The sequence below is a fragment of the Typha angustifolia genome, chromosome 9, assembly GCF_048772165.1.
Source record: "Typha angustifolia cultivar Huaian chromosome 9, ASM4877216v1, whole genome shotgun sequence".
NCBI lineage: Eukaryota > Viridiplantae > Streptophyta > Magnoliopsida > Poales > Typhaceae > Typha > Typha angustifolia.
Genome location: NC_133247.1, coordinates 6654710 through 6673528, shown reverse-complemented (window position 1 = coordinate 6673528; position 18819 = coordinate 6654710). Strand labels below are relative to the sequence as shown.

Sequence of the window (18819 nt, the reverse complement as noted above, 5' to 3'; positions counted from 1 at the left end):
TATCAAAACTTAGCTTTATGTTCAAAATCCATAAAATATTATTCCCAATATTTGTAGATGAATTCAAATTAAACCCATACTTTTTTCATGAACTAATAGAAGGATACACTGTTACAATGGCCAGACTAATAACTAGTCAATGTGGAACTATAGCCTTCTGATAATCTAGAATTTTTTCTCACACCTAAAGAAATATAATTGTCTACCTAATTTTATTCATAAATCTATTGCCATCTGCTTACCCTCTATTAGTGAGAACCATTTATTAGGGAACAAGCTCTTAGCCGTACATATAAAAAATTTATTCAATCACTTATCATAATACTTATTTATTTCTTTTCTCTTTTTCCATCTAATATTTTTATATTTATTATTACTATTTTATCCTAGAAAAGATATTAATGATAAAATAACTAAAATGACCTTGTTTTAATTAAATATATGCATACGGAGAGAAAATTTAGAATGACTTAACAATACAAAATAAAATTGAGAGAGATAAAGTGATTTTCACAACATAATAGTAAAATATATTTAACTGAAACTTTTATTGGTGTCCTATTTATTCATATGGGATCTCCAAAAAGCCAACAAATGATAGCGAATTTGCTAAAATGTCTGAAAAAAAATTGTATTTTAAAAGAAAAGGGAAAATGCATTAACTACCACGCTGACAAAAGAGCTCACTAGCATCAGCAAAACAAAAAAACATACAAGCGGGAGAAAAAGAGCATTCTCTAGTACAACCATAGCCCAGAGTAATTAGCTTCGTGGAAAACATTAGAGATATGAAAAAAAAAAGAAAAGGAGCACAAAAAAAAAATCCTCAATAATATTGATTATAGACCATGGTGGAGCATGGACCTCCTTCAAAACATTCACTAGTAGGAGCAAGTTTGATTTCACAACCATGTGAGTATAGCGACGCGCGATGACGATGGATAGAGTCCAGAGCTTCTCGAACAGCAATGATTTTAGTAATAAGAGTGGAGAGGTATTAGCCATAGCAACTATTAGCCATAATTGGGGAACCTAATGGAGTGTGTAAGGCAAAACCCATTGGATCGCGTGTCGTCATTATTTAACTTGAGGAACCAAGAGAGGGAGGTTCTCATTTAATAAGATGAGTGGGGATAAGAAGGGCTGTGGGCAAAAAAGCCATATAATATTCATAAGCAGGTGCTATGCAACAGTTTCAAACTACTTGCACCAACTTCTGAATATGATTAAATAAAATATTGTTACAATTTTTTTAGATATGACATAATAAAACGCTAATGACAGCATGGATCAAAGGCCTGTCAAGTTGGGAGAGATCGACCCCATCCAAAAGCCAAGCTCCTTTAAACCAAATATGATCAAGCTAGCACATGGGCCAAGTCAAAGTAAATATGGCCCACATTTTATAAGCAAAATTATAGGCAAAGAATAAGTGATTAATAGTTTCCTCAGAAAGCTCACAAGACAGGACAAATAATGTTAGAACGCAAATCCAACCTAGCCAAGATAGGTTGGGTTAGAACTGAGAGGTAAAGTCCACAAATCCTACCTAGGTTGGAGTGGGAGGTGAATATCAAAGATTCTCTCACTCAAATCTAAGTCAAATAAATCAAGGATATGATCTTCTTTCCAAGCCCTACAAATGATTAGCTCAAAAATCAGGCAGACCTTATTAAATGTGCCCATATTAATATACGCCAAGTTCCTTAAACTATCCAAAAGCCAAGCTCCCTTAGACCAAGCATGATCATGGTGAAATATGGGCCAAATCAAAGTAAATATGGTCGACATGTCATAAGCAAAATTATAGGCAAAAAATAAGTGATTAGTAGTTCCTTCACAAAGCTCACAAATAGAACAAATTATCTTGGAACCCAAATCTAGCCTAGCTAAGATAGGTCGTGTTAGGAGCTTATACCAACAAATTTCCAAATAAACAATCTTATTTTTAGAGGAACATTAAGGCTTTATTTGATTTGTGCATTAAGTTTTTTAAGGATAACTTTATACACATCTCTTGAACACAAATTAGATACATGTATAACTTTACTCACATTTTTTGTTGTTTGATTATAAAAATTTAATTATTACTTTGAATAAGTTTATACACGAATTTATATTTGGTTACTAACTATGAATAAGTATGTTAATTGTACTAAATATATTGTTTAGAGATTGTGGATAACTTTATCACACCTTCTACCTCTAATAAAATTTTATGGATAACTTATCACGTGAGTTATTTTATATAAGGTTTGACTAAAATATGGGTAAGTGAGTACTTGGTTGTAAAACATATTTAGGAGAGATCTAATTTATGAATAAGTATCTCTTATGCACGAATTAAATGCCATCTAATTTTCCACAGTTCTTTCCCACCGAGTCATTATAAAACCCAAGAGGTTCCATATGATACAGATAAACACGAACCAATTTAGAAGTGGCCAGGCCCGTGCGATAAGGTTTCCACATCCAAAAATTAATTGTGCCTAGGTTAGAGTGAGAAGTGAAGATCAAAGATCCTCTGTTTTAAATCTGGGTCAAATAGATTGAGGATATAGTCCTCATTCCAATCCCTATTAATGATTAGACTAGAAACTAGGCAGGCCTCATATTAATATCTGTCAACCATTTCAAATAGGGATGGTATCAATCTAGGAGTCATCCCAAATTGATGTGGAATTATCATCTTTGATTACTTTATAATAGCCTTCCTTGGTATTTTTAAAAGCTTACTATAGAAGGTACCAACTCTAAGTATGTTTCTTACATTCTTCTTTATTCATAGGTGCAAAGGCCCATGCTTGACCTAATATAGCCTGACCTAGATATTATCAATGGCATTAAAAGCATGAAACACTATTTTAACCACAATAAATATATGAACTTTGCGAAGTTTCCTAATGGCTAAACCCCAATGAGCCTTAGCCTGAGTCAAGCAATCCCACCCAACCAGATAGATGTCGTGCTTGCTATTCCCTTTCTCCTATATGAACTGGTGAACCACATTAGATATCCTATCAAGCACCACGAAAGAAGTTCACATAGAGGATAGTAAGCGAGGATTAAATTAAGGATAAAATTAAGCAAAGTACTCGAGCACAAATAAGCAGGTAGAAAATGAAAATTTTGGCATCTAAGTACTTAAATAGGAAAAAATCCACATTCATATGAAGAATATTAGCAATATTACTAGAAAGGCCAATAACACGATTAGGGGGTAAACAAATCTTGGATTTAGTCAGAATAATCCTAAGATTAGTTAATCATAAACCCTAAATACTTTCATAAAATTATTACGGAAATGATCACTTATTTCTAATGATTATAATAACATCAACATACATTAAGTGGCTAATGCAAAATAACCCAGTAATATTAAAATGGTAATTCTATTACAGCATGCAATATCACTCAATAAGCAAGTAAGGATTTGAAAATTAATAATAAAAAGATAAGGGGAGATAGAATTCTCTTATCTAGTACCACGAGGACTAACAAACTAGCTAGAAAGTGTACCATTGATTAAAGCTAAAAAGAAAACATAAGAAATGCAAGTATTAATCCAATCCATAAATTTTGCAGAACAATTCATTCTTTTTAAAACATTCGAGATAGAAGACCAAGAAACCCTTTCATAAGCTTTTCTTAAATCAATTTTAATGATAAGAAAAAATATATTCCAATTTTTTAGTATAGATGGAATGAGTAATATCCTGAGCAAGAATAATTTTATTGTAAATGTGCCTCCACATTACATAGATGGATTGCTCAAAACTAATGATGCTTGCCAAAAGGGCCTAAGTCGATCAGCTAGGAGCTTGGCAATGACTCTATAGGCAACATTGTAAAGTGAAATTGAGTAGTAGTCCACAACCATGAGCAGATCAGACTTTTTACATATAAGGGTGAGAGAAGTTTGAGCCCAACTAACAGGCAAGAAAGTAAAGGAACATAAACAATCCAAAGTAGTGCAAAGACTTTTACTAACTATATCCCAATTTATAAAAAAATATTAATATAAAGATCATTAGGCCCAAGAATTTACCCACTGGCATGGACCAAACCACCAATTTCACCTCAGCCTCAAAGAAAGGCCTTAGAAGATCATCATAATAAAAAGCACAAATAGAAGGAATGAAAGACCAGTCATCCGTTGGGCCAGGCCTAGTGACATCTTGGCTCCAAAAGCTAGAATAAATGTTCATATGTCTTGGGCAGACGAGTAGAGGAAGTGGTAAAAACCATATTATTAAGAAAAAATAATTTGATAAAATTATTTTAGTTATGAATTTTTGTAGAGATCTGAAATTTTTTTGTATTAGAATCACCACAATGAATCCAGTTAATCTAGGATTTACAATGCCATTTGAGGCTAATTTAGTAAAGTGCATACATCGCCTGTTTAAAACGGTCAAAGTGTGACTATCCATTTCTGAGAGCAAGGTGGTAGCTTGCTAATATTTTAACTTGGCGATATCAACCATAGCATTCTCCACATTCACCTCAAGGTCGTCCAGCTGTGCCAATTCTAATGAGTTAAGAGATACGAACACCTAGATTGGAAAGTATCTAAAAGAGAATTTGTCTATTAGTAGATATTACTTGGGCTTTTGGCCACAATCTCTAAATATTTGTGTAATCGAAGCAAAACTATTTAAACTGAAAATGGCTCTACTAGGCCTAGCATTTTGACCAAAAGTCATTAAAAATGGAGCATAATGCGAAGCAATCCAAGATAAATGTAAAACTGAATAAATAGAGTACATGCTAATAAGAGCCATATTATTAAAAACACAATTAAGTCTAACAAGAATAAGATTGGGGCCATTAATGAGACTAGCAAAAGTTACTAAAATTGTGGAAAGCAAAAATAGAATAAGTTAAAAAGAATGAATAGCCATTGCAACATTGAGAAGGTCAATAAATAAAACCAAGTATATGTGAGAGCTAGTTTTTATGAAAGGGGATATTACTAGGGTAAATAGCTGAGAGTGAAAAGGGGAACTTACTTTCATAAATCATGATAACATATAGTGCTTGAGAAGAAGTGGATGTGAGTGACAAAGATCAAGTTTGTCTTTCTTGCCACTATCATTCCAATCAAAGCTCTTATTTCTAGCGCAAAGACATTATTCCAATTCAAGCTAAGTCTGCTTAAGAAGTTATAAGACTTAACAGAGGTAAGATGAGTCTCTAATATGACAAATAAGTCAAGTTTAAACATATGCAATAAGTTGATAAAAAAGGACCGCCCTTCTTTCTTTACAATCATGCAACAACTCCAAAAGAGAAAACATATTATGAAATCATGACATTAGTGTCCTCCTTATAAGTTTATCCCACTTCCTAGTGCCTCCTTGTTTAGAACCTTTGGATTTATCAACTTTATTATTTGATTTGGTAAGAGCTGCCATCCTATTTGGGGATGAGGCTGAGTTGCCATCCTCTGTTTGAGAGTAGCACCTTATAGTGGTCATTAATTCAAAATCTAATTCCTCCATAGGGATATCCACTACCCCCACTTGAACCCGAGCCTTGACATTTTTGAAAGTAACAGTGGCTATTTGAACATCATTTTGGATATCATGGTATGAGCAAGACCTAGCCTTGAGGAGATCAGGGGGTTCTGAAGGATAGGGATGGGAGTAGGTTGAGGTGAGGTAGGGTTGTAAAAAGATGGAGTTTGAAAAGCCATAGGGGCATGGCAAAATTAGATGGAAATGTGAGTCGCAAAGGTGTAGAAAGATGGAGTTCCCTAATTAGAACACAACCTAACTAGACTGCTTTAGAGGTGCAAATAAGTCAATTTCTACATATAGTCTTGCAAACTGGCTGCGGGTTTGTGCTAAAGTATAAGAATCAATTTTGCGAGGCCTATCAATGTCGAAGGCAACATTGAATAGGAGATCTTGGGGCTAGTATTTAGCTAACAAATCTACGAACTACATTCATACTAGAGCCGATTGGATTTCCTCTATAAGAGGTTGAAAGTTAGGTCTTCAGTGAATAAGATTGAGAACCATACCTTAAAATGTCCATGGGCCACCAATAAGAACCTTCATTATGTCTTCTTCCTCATTGAATTTAAAATGAAAAATTCAGTAGTCATACCGATAACCTGTAGAGTTCCCATTAGCTTCCATCGTCAGTTTGTTTTTTTAATGGGTGGAGGAGGTTGGATTTTTAGAGACACTGATACAAATATTCTAGAGTTGAGAATTAACAACCTGCAAATTTAGGTGGACTCTAAAATTCTTATCCAGATAATCATCGGAGATGTTAAGCAAATAATGAGACAATTCATCAAAATCAAGATAAATCACATCTATAGAGAAGCTAGTTTTGCTGCTAACTAACTGGTTGGCCAACTACTCCGGTGCCAATGTTTGAGAAGCAGTTTGATGTAGCTTTTGAGGTTCATAGCTTTTTTGTTCTAAAGAAAGTAAATTTGCAAAAGTAGAAAAAGAAAAAAGAAAAATAAGAAGCAAAATAATAGATTCGGGGTGGATGGAATATTCTTATGCGTCCAAAGAAATTAGCTCGGAGTAATTTGATAAAACATAAGGTTTGATTTGTAAACATTATAACAAATATGTGAAATTAATAGGTGTTAAGTGCAAATTTTCCAATGTTCAAAAAGTGGTAGGTAGTGTGTACTAGAAAATCAATCACTTTTCTACCACTACTTTTTTTTTTAAAAATTTAAATACCACTATTTCCAATCTTTCTTCACAAATGAAACAAAACTAAACTGGCGTAGTCTCGTGAGTCAAGACAGGCTTCCACGTGCTTCATCAACCAGTCTACTCACCAGTCCACCACCTACTTGTGGACAAGTAAATATAAATTGGTTTCTTTTACACATAAGCCCCTATAAATTTAAATTAGAGTTAATCTTATTTTAACCTCTCAACAGCCCCCTTTGACAATAAAATTTGACAGATCTAGGTCAAGAAGATATTTTTAAAAATTTGTCTAACTGAATAGATGAACGAAATTGTCCTCTATATTAGTTTCTCTAAATAAATTTTAAATTAATCTTTTCTAGTTATTTCAAAATTCACTCCTGGGTAATTTACTTTTTAACCCCTACCCATTTTAAATTACCTTTTAATTTTATTTATTTTGGCTATAAAATAATTGTAACTCCCTTGTGCCAAATATTAGACGTTGATTTTGTCTTTTCTAATGTTGTACTTGTTTAAAGAGAATTACGTTACAACTTTTTGTGGAAAGATAAGGGCAAGTATGGAAAGATGAACCAATCATAAGCTAATAATATTTATTTCTTTTGCAATGATCCTATATTCTATAAGTGAGTTCAGGGGTTTGAGTGTAATTATATTTATAAATAATTTTATCAAAGTAAATCTATATTGGCTTGGTTTGTGTCAGTCACGTATATCTCGCTTTGCAATATTTAAGTCTTAGAAGGGGTGAAGTGTAATCAAGTACGTCTCCATCTACCTCTTCTTCTTCCTCTTCTCTCCTTCCGTCCAGAGATCCGAAGCCAAAGGTGGGAGCTTTTATTCTTTATCTCCTCCCATAAACCCTACCAAATCTCCCACATCTCTCTTTCGATCTACTCAACCGTATTTTTCCCAACCCATTCTCGATCTCTTCGCTGTAGATTTGGATCAATTTCGTTGTAAATTTGGATCGTCTTCAATATTATTGGATTGTCGTATAATATCTCTTTTTTATTTTCTTTCCGGCTGTGTTACATTTCCCGTATCGTCTTTTTTGCTCGTTTTCTTTTGATCCTTGTAAATCGTAAGTTTTGCAATTTGATCTCAACGATAATTTTCCTTTTTTTATTTGAATAAAAATAACTCTCTTTTCTTTTTCTGCTTAATAGGATTTTTTTGGCGGGTTATTAAATGATACATTACATGAGAGAGCAAATCTCTTTGCTTTGTTGTTTGATTTTTTGTCCATAACTCCATCTGATTTCTTTTTCTGCTTAATATGCTCATCTCTTGTTATATTCTTGTTTAGCTCCTGAAGTTATTTGTATCTGGATATACTGATGGCTTCAGAAGCAGCTTTGGACCAGATAAAGCCCAGAGGTGTACAATACATCCCTGTTGATTTTTTATTTGTTATACTCTTTTTACTAATATGTAGAGTCGTTTATATCAAGTAACATACCTAATTTGCATTTGATAGCGTCCTTTGTTAAATTAATCATCATATCTAATAATTGAAATAGTGCTTGTTAGTTCTTGGAGTATGCAGGGTCCTTCGTTAGACCCATATTTGCTGCCAAAGAGCTACTCTATTGGCCCTGCATTAGAATGCTCCTTTTAGTCAACCTAGTTCGTTCAGAAAATCCACTCATTAGAATGCATGTTAAGGTACTAGATTTTTGGCTTCTCTTTCCCTCCCCTAGTTTCTGTCAAATCTGTCACAGTTTTACATTCTAATTTTCCATATTATCTGAATATATGATAATCTCATAGTCCACTTTGATTCATATTGCTTATACTCCCACCAACAACATATACACCAAGCTGTAAGATTTACTCTAGGGAAGGAGATAATTGCATAACTAATGGAAAGCTGAATGATGGATAGTTAAGTAATTTAACAAGGAGCGCAGATTTTGAAATACAATGGTTCTTGGAATGATATACACGCATAAATGTTATGCTACGAATACATGTTCTATGTAGTTTATCCAGCTAATATGTTTTTTTTCCCTACAGATGTATGTGTTGTTGGTGTTGCACGAACTCCTATGGGTGGCTTTCTTGGTGCCCTCTCATCCTTGCCTGCTACAAAGCTCGGATCCATAGCGATTGAATGTATCTACCCCCCAATCCCCCCCTTCAGCCCCCCACCCCACACACACACACATACACACACGTGCACGCGTGCATACACACACAGTTATGTTGGTTTAATATAAGGAACCTTACTCATTTTCTGACATTCTTAGGTGCTCTTAGAAGGGCAAATGTAGATCCAGCACTTGTACAAGAAGTCTTTTTTGGGAATGTTTTAAGTGCTAATTTAGGCCAAGCTCCTGCTAGGCAGGCTGCATTAGGTGCTGGAATACCAAATTCAGTGGTCTGCACCACAATTAACAAAGTTTGTGCATCTGGAATGAAAGGTGGAGTGGGTCTATTTTTGGTGAATCATTACTATACAACAATTGCTAATATATACTATAACAATAATATCCTTGTTCACAGCTACGATGCTTGCTGCACAAAGTATCCAATTAGGCATCAACGACGTTGTTGTGGCTGGTGGCATGGAAAGCATGTCAAATGCTCCTAAATATATTGCTGAAGCAAGGTTAGTTTACCTTTCTAATGAGAAACTTTTCCTTTATAATAGGTTTCCTTGGGTAAAAAAAGATCACATAGTATACAGTACAGCCAACGTAGTTAGATGGAACATCGTGCAATGCAATATGCAAATGGATGACAGTGCCTTTAATGAGATATTTTTTCCTTACCCATCTATTAACATGATATGTAAAGGCAGTATCTTTTGCTAGACTGGTTTTCTGGAAGTTTATTCATGGCAATAAGATTCTTTTTCTTAAATGGCATATGTGGTCATCTCTCTCTCTCTCTCTCTCTCCCCCTCCCTGTTTGCTTACCTTCTCACCATCCTTCTCTTTCCTTGTTATACATGATCATACATATGCCTTCTCTCTAGAAGTATATTTGAGGAGAAAAATATGATTCGCACAAGAGAAAATCATAAAGACTGATATAAAAGCTTGCTGCAGCTAAAATCATCCTTTGCATGCATGTGTGCTGAATAAATGATTTGTTGGTTATCCTCAATCTCACTTCTTTGGATCTTGGTTAAACAAAATCTAAAACTAGGCTATTTTTAAGCCGGGCCTATCGAGCCTGTCTTTGGATCAAAGATCTAATGATTATAGATATACTTATATATAATATATATTAATATATATTATATTAATAAATAATTTTTTGAGCTAAGCCTAGGCGACCCGGCTTTGGTTGAGGCTCGGTTCTGAATTCAATTCGAGCCCATAAAGTTGTTTAGGCTTGGCTTGACTTAGCTCAAGCTGAGTTGAGTCGAGTCTGAGTGGCTTGTTTATTTTGACACCCCTAAAGCAATGCCTACACGTCAAAGGCCCTTGATCCTAAGAATGAACATAATGAAATATAAATAAGAAGATTGAATGCCCTAAAATAAAAAAGTTAGGTGAAATCATAAAAACAAACCTCGCCCCTCCATATCACCTTGGACCTATGACATCTCTGCAACTTTAACACTAATGTATTGACAGGGTTGACTCCTTGTGTGCAGTCATGGCAAGTCTAAATAATACAAATGAATAATAAATTAAGTAAAACACATATGAGAATAAATTTACTTATTTCAAACAATTAATTATGTGAAAGGCATTATATTGTTAAGCTTGTGTTTTCTAAACTAGAAAGAAATATAATCTAACACTTTACCTAGAACTAGGGTAACCTAGAGCTAGGATAAACTAGCAGTTGATTCTTACTCTTATAGCTGCGTCTATTACACCCTTCTTATCTGTAGATGTCACATAAGTTTTTTTTTTTTTTTGGGAAGCTCCTACTCGTTCATCTCATTACAAAACTTTGATGTCTTTAGTCTCCGTTTGGCCACTTGCTGTGTTGCTTGATTAGGTAAAATTATTGGACTATCATAATTTGATCGATAATATTTGTCATGAATAGAATGAAACTCAGGCTCCTATTTACTCAAGCATGTCTCCATGATATATATATGATCAACAAAGGACCTCCAATTTAAGGTTACAATTTTGCATGCAATAGGTACATAGGTGTATGCATAGTTCCTCATCTTAGTTGATACCTGATCTGTTTCAGACCGGATCAGCCGTATCGATCGATGCCGCTCGAAACTGGCGGGAATGGGTGGGATTCGATCCTGACCCCACCCCTCCACCTGCCTCCCTTTCTCTCTTTTCTTTCTCTTTTCTTTCTCTCTCTTCTTTTCTTTTTCTCACTTCTATCGGCAACCTCGGATGAGTTTTTTTAATTATCATTTTTACCTTTTAATTTCTCTCATTTATTCCCTCTCTCTTTCTCTTCTTGCACCAAGTAGATCTGACAACCTCTACTGTTGCTGCTGTGGTGATGCAGCAGTACCAGTTGCTCAGAGCCTGAGAGAGAGGGGGGAAGGGAGAGAGAGGAGGGAAAAAGTAAAGAAAAAATGGGAACCTTGTCTATGTAAGTAATTTTTGAGTAAGTTTTGAATTTTGAGAGGAGGGAGGGGAGAGAGAGAGCTCGATATTCATCAAAATTTTGAATTTTAAGTAAGTTAATATATTTTTTACGTTTTTAGGCTTCATGTGTGAGTAATTTCTATTTTCTTATTTTCCTCTCATTTTTTCTAAATTTTAAAATTTTTTAGCATTTTTAAATAATATTTAAAATTTTGCATAATTAAAAATAGTCCGATCCGATACGAGTAGCCGATTTGGCTGATATGTATCATTTTTTCGGACGGCCGATACTGATCCCGATATTAAGAACCTTAGGTGTATGAATATTTATATTGTTGCATTTGTCAAACATGCAACTCTAGTCATTTAGGCCAACAAAGTTTGAGATCATTTATCTCTCAAGCTGCTCAAATTGGAGCATATAATGGTAATCCCAAAAACACCAAGACAATGATTAAATGAATTGTATGTAATCGAGCATTCTCGTTAGAACTAGTTATAATAGAAGTGATAGAAAGAGTAAAATCTTGGTGATTGGTCATTATTTCATTTCATAATTTCCATCTAGTATATAAGAAATCTACTGCACAATAAAATGACATTTCTATCAACATCTTTATAGGCAATCCCCGCACACTTTTCATTACTTCAATAAATATCTCCAAATGATTGGTAGTTAGTGATCTCATACTGATGACTCTCTTCATGTGCTTGAGACCATTTCTCTAGTAAAATATCATCAAATTATTTTTTCGGCATTCGAAATATATTGAGCTATTTGACCTATGTAAAAGTTAAACTTTTGAATCTTATTTCGAAAAGAAGTTATGTGAACTTAGTTCTTCAAGCTTCTATCCTAGAATTTTTTATTGGAGAAGCTAACATATGTTGGAGACAAAAACCATGGCAGACTAATAGCTCAATCCATCCATTTTTTCTTATCATTGATTGCTGTTATAATTTTGACGTGATGATCTAATAATATATGCCTTGCCTTTGAAGTACAATCCTGAAACGCAAGCATGTAAGAAACTAATCTCAACTATTAGGATTCTCACTCCACAACAACAAATGCAATAGGAAACACATTATCATTCGCGTCGGTGGCAATAATAATAAGTAAAGTTCCTTTATATTTTCTATAAAAGTTTGCTTATCAATATTAAACACTAGCCTACAATGTGCAAAGTCTTCAATGGAAGATAACAAAAAAAAAAGAAGTTTTAAAGAAGTTTATATTGGTTCATCTGAATTGACTTTGTTCCACACAATAATGTACATTGGTTCTTATATTGCAATGACAATTTTATATGAATTAACTAACCACCAAATACATCTGCAATGACCTTTTATTATTTTCTTTTAAGCCTTTCGATAGGAAATTTGATAGTGGTACTTTTTAAGAATGTGTCTCTACAATTGAGTAATATTAATTGTAGTGTCATTATTGATAAACCTTTTAATCTCATACGCAATGGATTTTATATCCATTGATGATGGTCCTTATTCAAAGATAGATTAAGACAAGTATATGGACCATTATATTTAGTAATTTTTATATTTTATCGCTGTTATGTAACAATATACGTAACCTTCATTGATGTATGTTATCTTGTTTGCATTTAACATATAAAGTATTAGATTTAGAAGCTTTAATAGCATGCAAATCATTGCTTGTATACCTTGAAGGAGTAGACAAGTTGACAAATTGATTAATAACATTGACACTTCATGTCAAATATATATTGTACAATTGAAACATAGGCTGAAAATCACTGACCAGTCTACAATTCCATCAGATTCATCATTAGTTAAATGCATGCAAATCATTGCTTGTATACCTTGAAGGAGTAGACAAGTCGACAAATTGATTAATAACATTGACACTTCATGTCAAATATATATTGTACAATTGAAACATAGGCTGATAATCACTGAGCAAATTGTCTACAATTCCATCAGACTCATCATTAGTTAAATGGCCATCTAATAACGCATCATTATCCTCTTTGTCGGAGGTTTCATATAGTTCGCTATCTCTTTTGTATAATGTATATTGCATTTCTATTAATATTCAATAATATATGCAATAGTTGTATCAGTAGATTGATCATCAAAACCTCTATATGCTAGTTGACTAGGGCAGTCAAGAGGTTGACTAGGGCCATCAAGAGGTTGGCTAGGGTCTTCATGACTTGGTTGACTAGAGCCTTCATAAATTTTGTTGACTAGGGGGCCTTCATTAAATATCCATGTAACATTATGCTGTAAAAAATTAACATTGTCCAGTGGTGCTTCAATTAGTGACTTAGTAAGGTTAATTTCTTGGTTATCAATTGTTGTAGCTGCAATATGGACTTGATCAACCCACTGATAAGAATATCTTGATGAAATACTTACCCACAATGTATGAGAGAGGCTTAAAGTTCTCTCATCTCCACATTTGGTTGTAGTTTGTCTTCATATAAGTACCATTGCTGTAAAATGTGGCCACAATGTGGGTTTTGCCTTCTCACCACCATGCTTTTATTGTGGCAGCAAAAAATGATGGATTGGCACATGTTTTTGATTACCATTGTGGGTTATGGTGGCTATCATGGTGGATTATGGCCTATTATAGTGTATTTGAAGATCCTCTTTCTTTTGTTCAGTTCTGATACTCCAATTGTGGCGGTCGAATTATCGATTATAATATTAAAGTTTCGTTTTTCAATTTAGGTATTTTATATCCGATGCCCAATTTAATGACTAATCTAAAGGATCAATAATTTGTCACTCTTAATTCCTCATCAACCAAACAATTGAAGCAAGCAAGGTTCATAAACATTGAAAAAGTAGATTTGAAAAGGTAGATTTTAAATTATGAAAGGGATGACAAGGATGAACTAGATGATGCAAAGTGTTGAATGGCTATGATGATAAAGGAGAATGAGAGAATATAGCAGATGGTGATAAATTAGAATGGGGGAATCTAGCAGACGACAAACACATTTAATGAATGATATGTTGAATTTGATTACTGTTTGAAGTGTTAGGCACCATAACTCAGAAGAAATTACTTTTCTTCTTGATGATGTTATGTCAAATTATCAACTATTTTTAATACTATTTTTGATACATATAAACATCTCTTTTATCTTTTGTATTTTCTTTTTCTTTAATTCTTGTGTTTTTATGGACTTGATATGACATATCACTGATTTCATAGTTGTGGTTCAGCACTTTAGTTTTATATGTCAACAATTTACAGAAATTAAATTAGAAAAAATGAAAAATTGCTTGAGACATGCTTCGGTTTCACGGTGTCTGCCATTTGCCAAGTTCCACAAAACTACTTGGCCATTGTGTACACACTGAGTGCTTTTTGAGACATTGATAAGTACAAATATTCTAAGGTGTTTGTAACTACATGGTTTCTGTTCTGTGTTGGAGAAAATGAGATAGTGTGATTCAGACTTTAATAGCACTGAAAGAGGAAATGCCTTTTGAGGTTATAGACATCACTCACCAGTACTTTGTATCCCTGCACCTCTAGATTTGGAAATCATGTAATGATTGATGAAATTTTATTCATATTGATAGAACATATGTACACTTAACATCTCCAGTTACATATAATTTTACTACTATATTACATTTATAATAAGCTGCATAGAGATACGGCCACTACAGAAATAATAAAGGGAGGGAGGGAGGACGGATTTGAGGAAATGGAGGAAATAAGTGATAAAAAGACGAGTCCTGGAAAACCTTTCCTGTAGCAATATTAATCCTTTTGATGATGAACAAAGTCATAAACTTCCATAGACCAACTCTATTTCAAGATCACATCTTAAAATTTATAAGTCAAATTATTGAGGCATTAATTTCCAGGTTCCAACCTAGCCATCTAGCCTGCTGTATAAACCTTTACATGGCTTACTTCTGTATAGGCAATTATAAAAATTCCTGACATCTTTGACCTCCATTCTGTATTTGGTGATTTTGTATAAATAGGGCCATGTCCCTCTCGACCATTTCATGCAACACATTTTTCACCAAATCTTCTCTCTTTCAATCTTCTCTTAAAACCCAATCTAGGCTTAGTCTTTGTATTGTTTCATGGTATTGGAACATCCTTTGCCATCGGTAGTTCCAAGTGGAAGAAGAGGAGAAACTAAAGGAAGGAGAGCACGAGAAGGTCACGTCATCTACCTCTACAGTGGAGGAGCTCACGGTGGAGGAGCCCAACCTCCTCTCTGTTGCTTACAAGAACGTCATCGGCCGTTGCGCCTCATGGCGCATCGTCTCCTCTATCGAGCAGAATGAGGAATCTCGCGGCAATGACGACCACGTGGCACAGTAAGAAGAAGAATGTGGTGTCTCTCTTTAGTATTGAGTTATAGTACTGTGGTATGTGTATGGTGGCTAAGGAGATTGTTTGGCTCTATCGCCTCCTTAGTGATTTGTGTGTTCCATTGCCTCTCCCAACTTCTCTTCATATCAATAATGATAGTGCTAAAAAGCTCGCTGAAAATTCTATTTTTAATAAGAGGACAAAGCACATTGAAATCGATATGTATTATACTCGTTAGGAGTACCGAGCTAGCATTATTTCTCTCCATTGCCTCAGCACTGAGGAGCAAATTGTTGACTTCTTCACGAAGTCTCTTTCTCTTCCATGTTTTGAGGTTCTAGTTAGCAAACCTTCGGTTTATAATCCATCTTGAGTTTGATTGAGAGTTATTATGTTATATATATTTTTTATTTATTTAGATATATGGTGACTTTGTACAAATTGGGCCATGTCCCTCTCTATGCATGCAATATATTTTTCACCAAATCTTCATCTCTCTTTCAACTTCTCTCCAAACCCAATCTTGGGTTAGGCTTTGTATTGTTTCAATTCACTTCTCTTCTCAATAAGGCTAACATTAGTACCTAGAATATTTGCAGTTTGTTTCTCAACAGCTGCAGTTTACGACTGAGACCTTGATATCCTGCTAAACATAAATATAACAAGGAAGCTGGATTAAAAGATCTACACACTGAAAGATGAAGCTCAAGATCCATCTCATGTAGTTGGATGAATGAAAATAATACAAGAAAAGGTGATGGTGAAGGTGATGGATTGCAATGATATTGTGGGGGTAGGTCATAACTGGAAAAAAAGGACCTAGGTTAAAAAGAAAGGAAGATGATTAGGAGTAACTGTGGTAGAGGATGTTTCTCAACTTGTTAAGATTCCTGTCATGACTAGATTTCCAATGAATATTCCTAATTTGTTCGATGCCAATTAAGTAAATGATATAAAGTCATGGATCACGAACCAGCACTGCTCTCACGCTTATTTATTATTTCAATGCCTTCTGAGACAAAATTTGGAGGGACACATAGGATCTATTTATCTAGATGCTTACTCTGGTGGGATACTTAGTTCTTCTAAAGTTACTTTGGACATTCAATATTTGTTTGCTCTAGAAAAATGTATTTTTTGTCAGATTTGAAATTATGGCCACTCTATGTAAGCAGTCCTGTTACTTTGTTAGAATTTGATACTTCATTAATATTTGGTACTACCATATCTTTTGATAAACTATCTTTTTACATAATTCTTGGTGCAGGAAAGGATCTCGATTTGGACATGACACTCTTGTTGATGGGATGCTTAAGGATGGTCTTTGGGATGCATATAATGACTTTGCAATGGGAATGTGTGCTGAATTATGTGCTGATAATCATTCCATAACAAAAGAAGAGCAGGTAATAAGAGAATAATCCACACTTTTTTTAATTTCTAGTATAGACCTTCTTAATGTTACATTTTCATATTAGACTGTTACTTATTGAACACTAGAAATCACCAAAATTTATTGTTGTCAGGTATAAGTTTATGGTTTATATGTAAGTAAAACCAGGAAACTCAATTGTTCATTCTACTTGGATCAAATTTAAACAAATAACAGAGTTGTATTTTTTAATTAGCATCAATTAGACATAGATTACACACTATTTCTTTACTGGTTGTACACTACCCCATAAAGTTTAATATAGTGTATCTTTTAGCATACTTATATTCACTTTGCTCAGTGATGCAACTACCATTATTGTACTAAGATGCAAAGTTAGATGCAAATATTCACTGACGAGTTTCACTTTCTTTGATTGTGCTGTTGATGAGAAATAATTGGCAACATCTTATTGACCCTTCGTATTAGTCCTCAATTAAATATGGGTATAAATAACCTAAACAGAAAAAGAAACTTGAATGTGCAGTAAAGTCCATAATCCCCATGGTGGCAGCCTTAAATCCGCCATGACGGTGTGGCAGTCTGCTATTTTTCATGGCCATAACAATAGTGGCACTGAAAAGGCAAAACTGACCTGGCACTTACTTTATACAACAATGGATACATGCCTCTTATTTAGAGAGTATGACTTTACTATAATTCCTGTAGGATTGGCGCTTGCTTTTCAGAAGAATGAATATAGGCTATTATTAGATAATTAGTTTACCCAAAAACTTAAGTTATTTGGTACTTGACCAATAAGGTATATCGTGCTTATATAATGTCCCATTCACGTGTGGTCCCTATGCACCATATGTAAATAGATGAAAGATAATATGATATGCTGCAAGTCCATATTGCACTTCAATAGATCATAAAAAGTAGAGATAAATAGGGCTAGACTTGAACTGATGACCTCTAAACAGTAAGCTCTAATATTGTATTGAATAATTAGTTGACCGAAAAACTTAAGATGTTAGGTAATAGACCAACAATACATATATATCATACCATTAAGAGCCTCTCTTACTTTGATAGTGTTACTCTGTTTCAATTTCTGCAGGACTCTTTTGCAATTCAAAGCAATGAGCGTGGAATAGCTGCTCGGGATAGTGGTGCCTTTACTTGGGAAATAACTCCGGTAAGATTCATTTTAGCAACTAGGAAAATGAAGTTACCTATTTTGGATGTCTCATTTATTTCCTTTGACCTGCTGCCATGCAGGTTGAAGTTTCTGCAGGTAGAGGAAAACCATCAACAATTATTGATAAGGACGAAGGTCTACAAAAAGTAAGTCCTTTGCAATACTAGAATACTAGACTTCATATCTTTTAATTGTAATATTTATAATCGAGCACCATTTTGATAAGATTTTTTATCTACCTATATATATGTATATCGTATTATTTGTTTAAATATCTATTATCTAATAATAATTTAGTTAGTTTTAATTTTTATTCCTGGAAATCCTTGGTAGGTCTAGTAAAGCATGTTCGGAAGTAAGAGAATTATGGCTATAACGCTTAAGGAAATTTATCTGGATTTTCTTAGTTCTTTGCTAATTCTAGCAGGTTTCTCAGAAGAGAGCATGTATGGGAAAGCAGGATAGGTTTGGATGAATAATTGGCAATGTTCTGAAGATAATTGGGTAGGGAACATGGCTCAAGAGTAGCTACAGTATCCTGAAGTTAACTGATAGTAATACTCTAGGGCCTCATTTGGATCATTTAGGTTTGTTTTTAGACCAGTTTAGTGAACACTTAATTGGTTTTTTTATCCAAATACCAGTTTAAGGTAAAATTGGTTTTCGACAACCTACTTAAAAACCATTTT

The 18819-nt window shown here is 34.1% G+C and overlaps 1 protein-coding gene across 3 annotated transcripts in view; it reads left to right on the top strand.

The window, feature by feature from the left end:
• The first annotated feature begins 7431 nt into the window (after positions 1-7431).
• Positions 7432-18819, top strand: part of LOC140767536 (acetyl-CoA acetyltransferase 2-like) — a 33385-nt gene continuing 21997 nt past the window's right edge. For 2 of the 3 annotated variants that reach the window (XM_073107486.1, XM_073107489.1), the window contains exons 1-8: positions 7432-7519; positions 8002-8072; positions 8712-8810; positions 8945-9118; positions 9201-9306; positions 16822-16960; positions 18050-18127; positions 18211-18276. In XM_073107486.1, coding sequence (XP_072963587.1) covers positions 8033-8072; positions 8712-8810; positions 8945-9118; positions 9201-9306; positions 16822-16960; positions 18050-18127; positions 18211-18276 — 702 coding nt within the window. In that variant the 5' untranslated portion in view covers positions 7432-7519; positions 8002-8032. Of the gene's footprint in view, positions 7596-8001; positions 8073-8711; positions 8811-8944; positions 9119-9200; positions 9307-16821; positions 16961-18049; positions 18128-18210; positions 18277-18819 lie in introns of all 3 variants that reach the window. The other variant, XM_073107487.1, reaches the window with a different exon arrangement.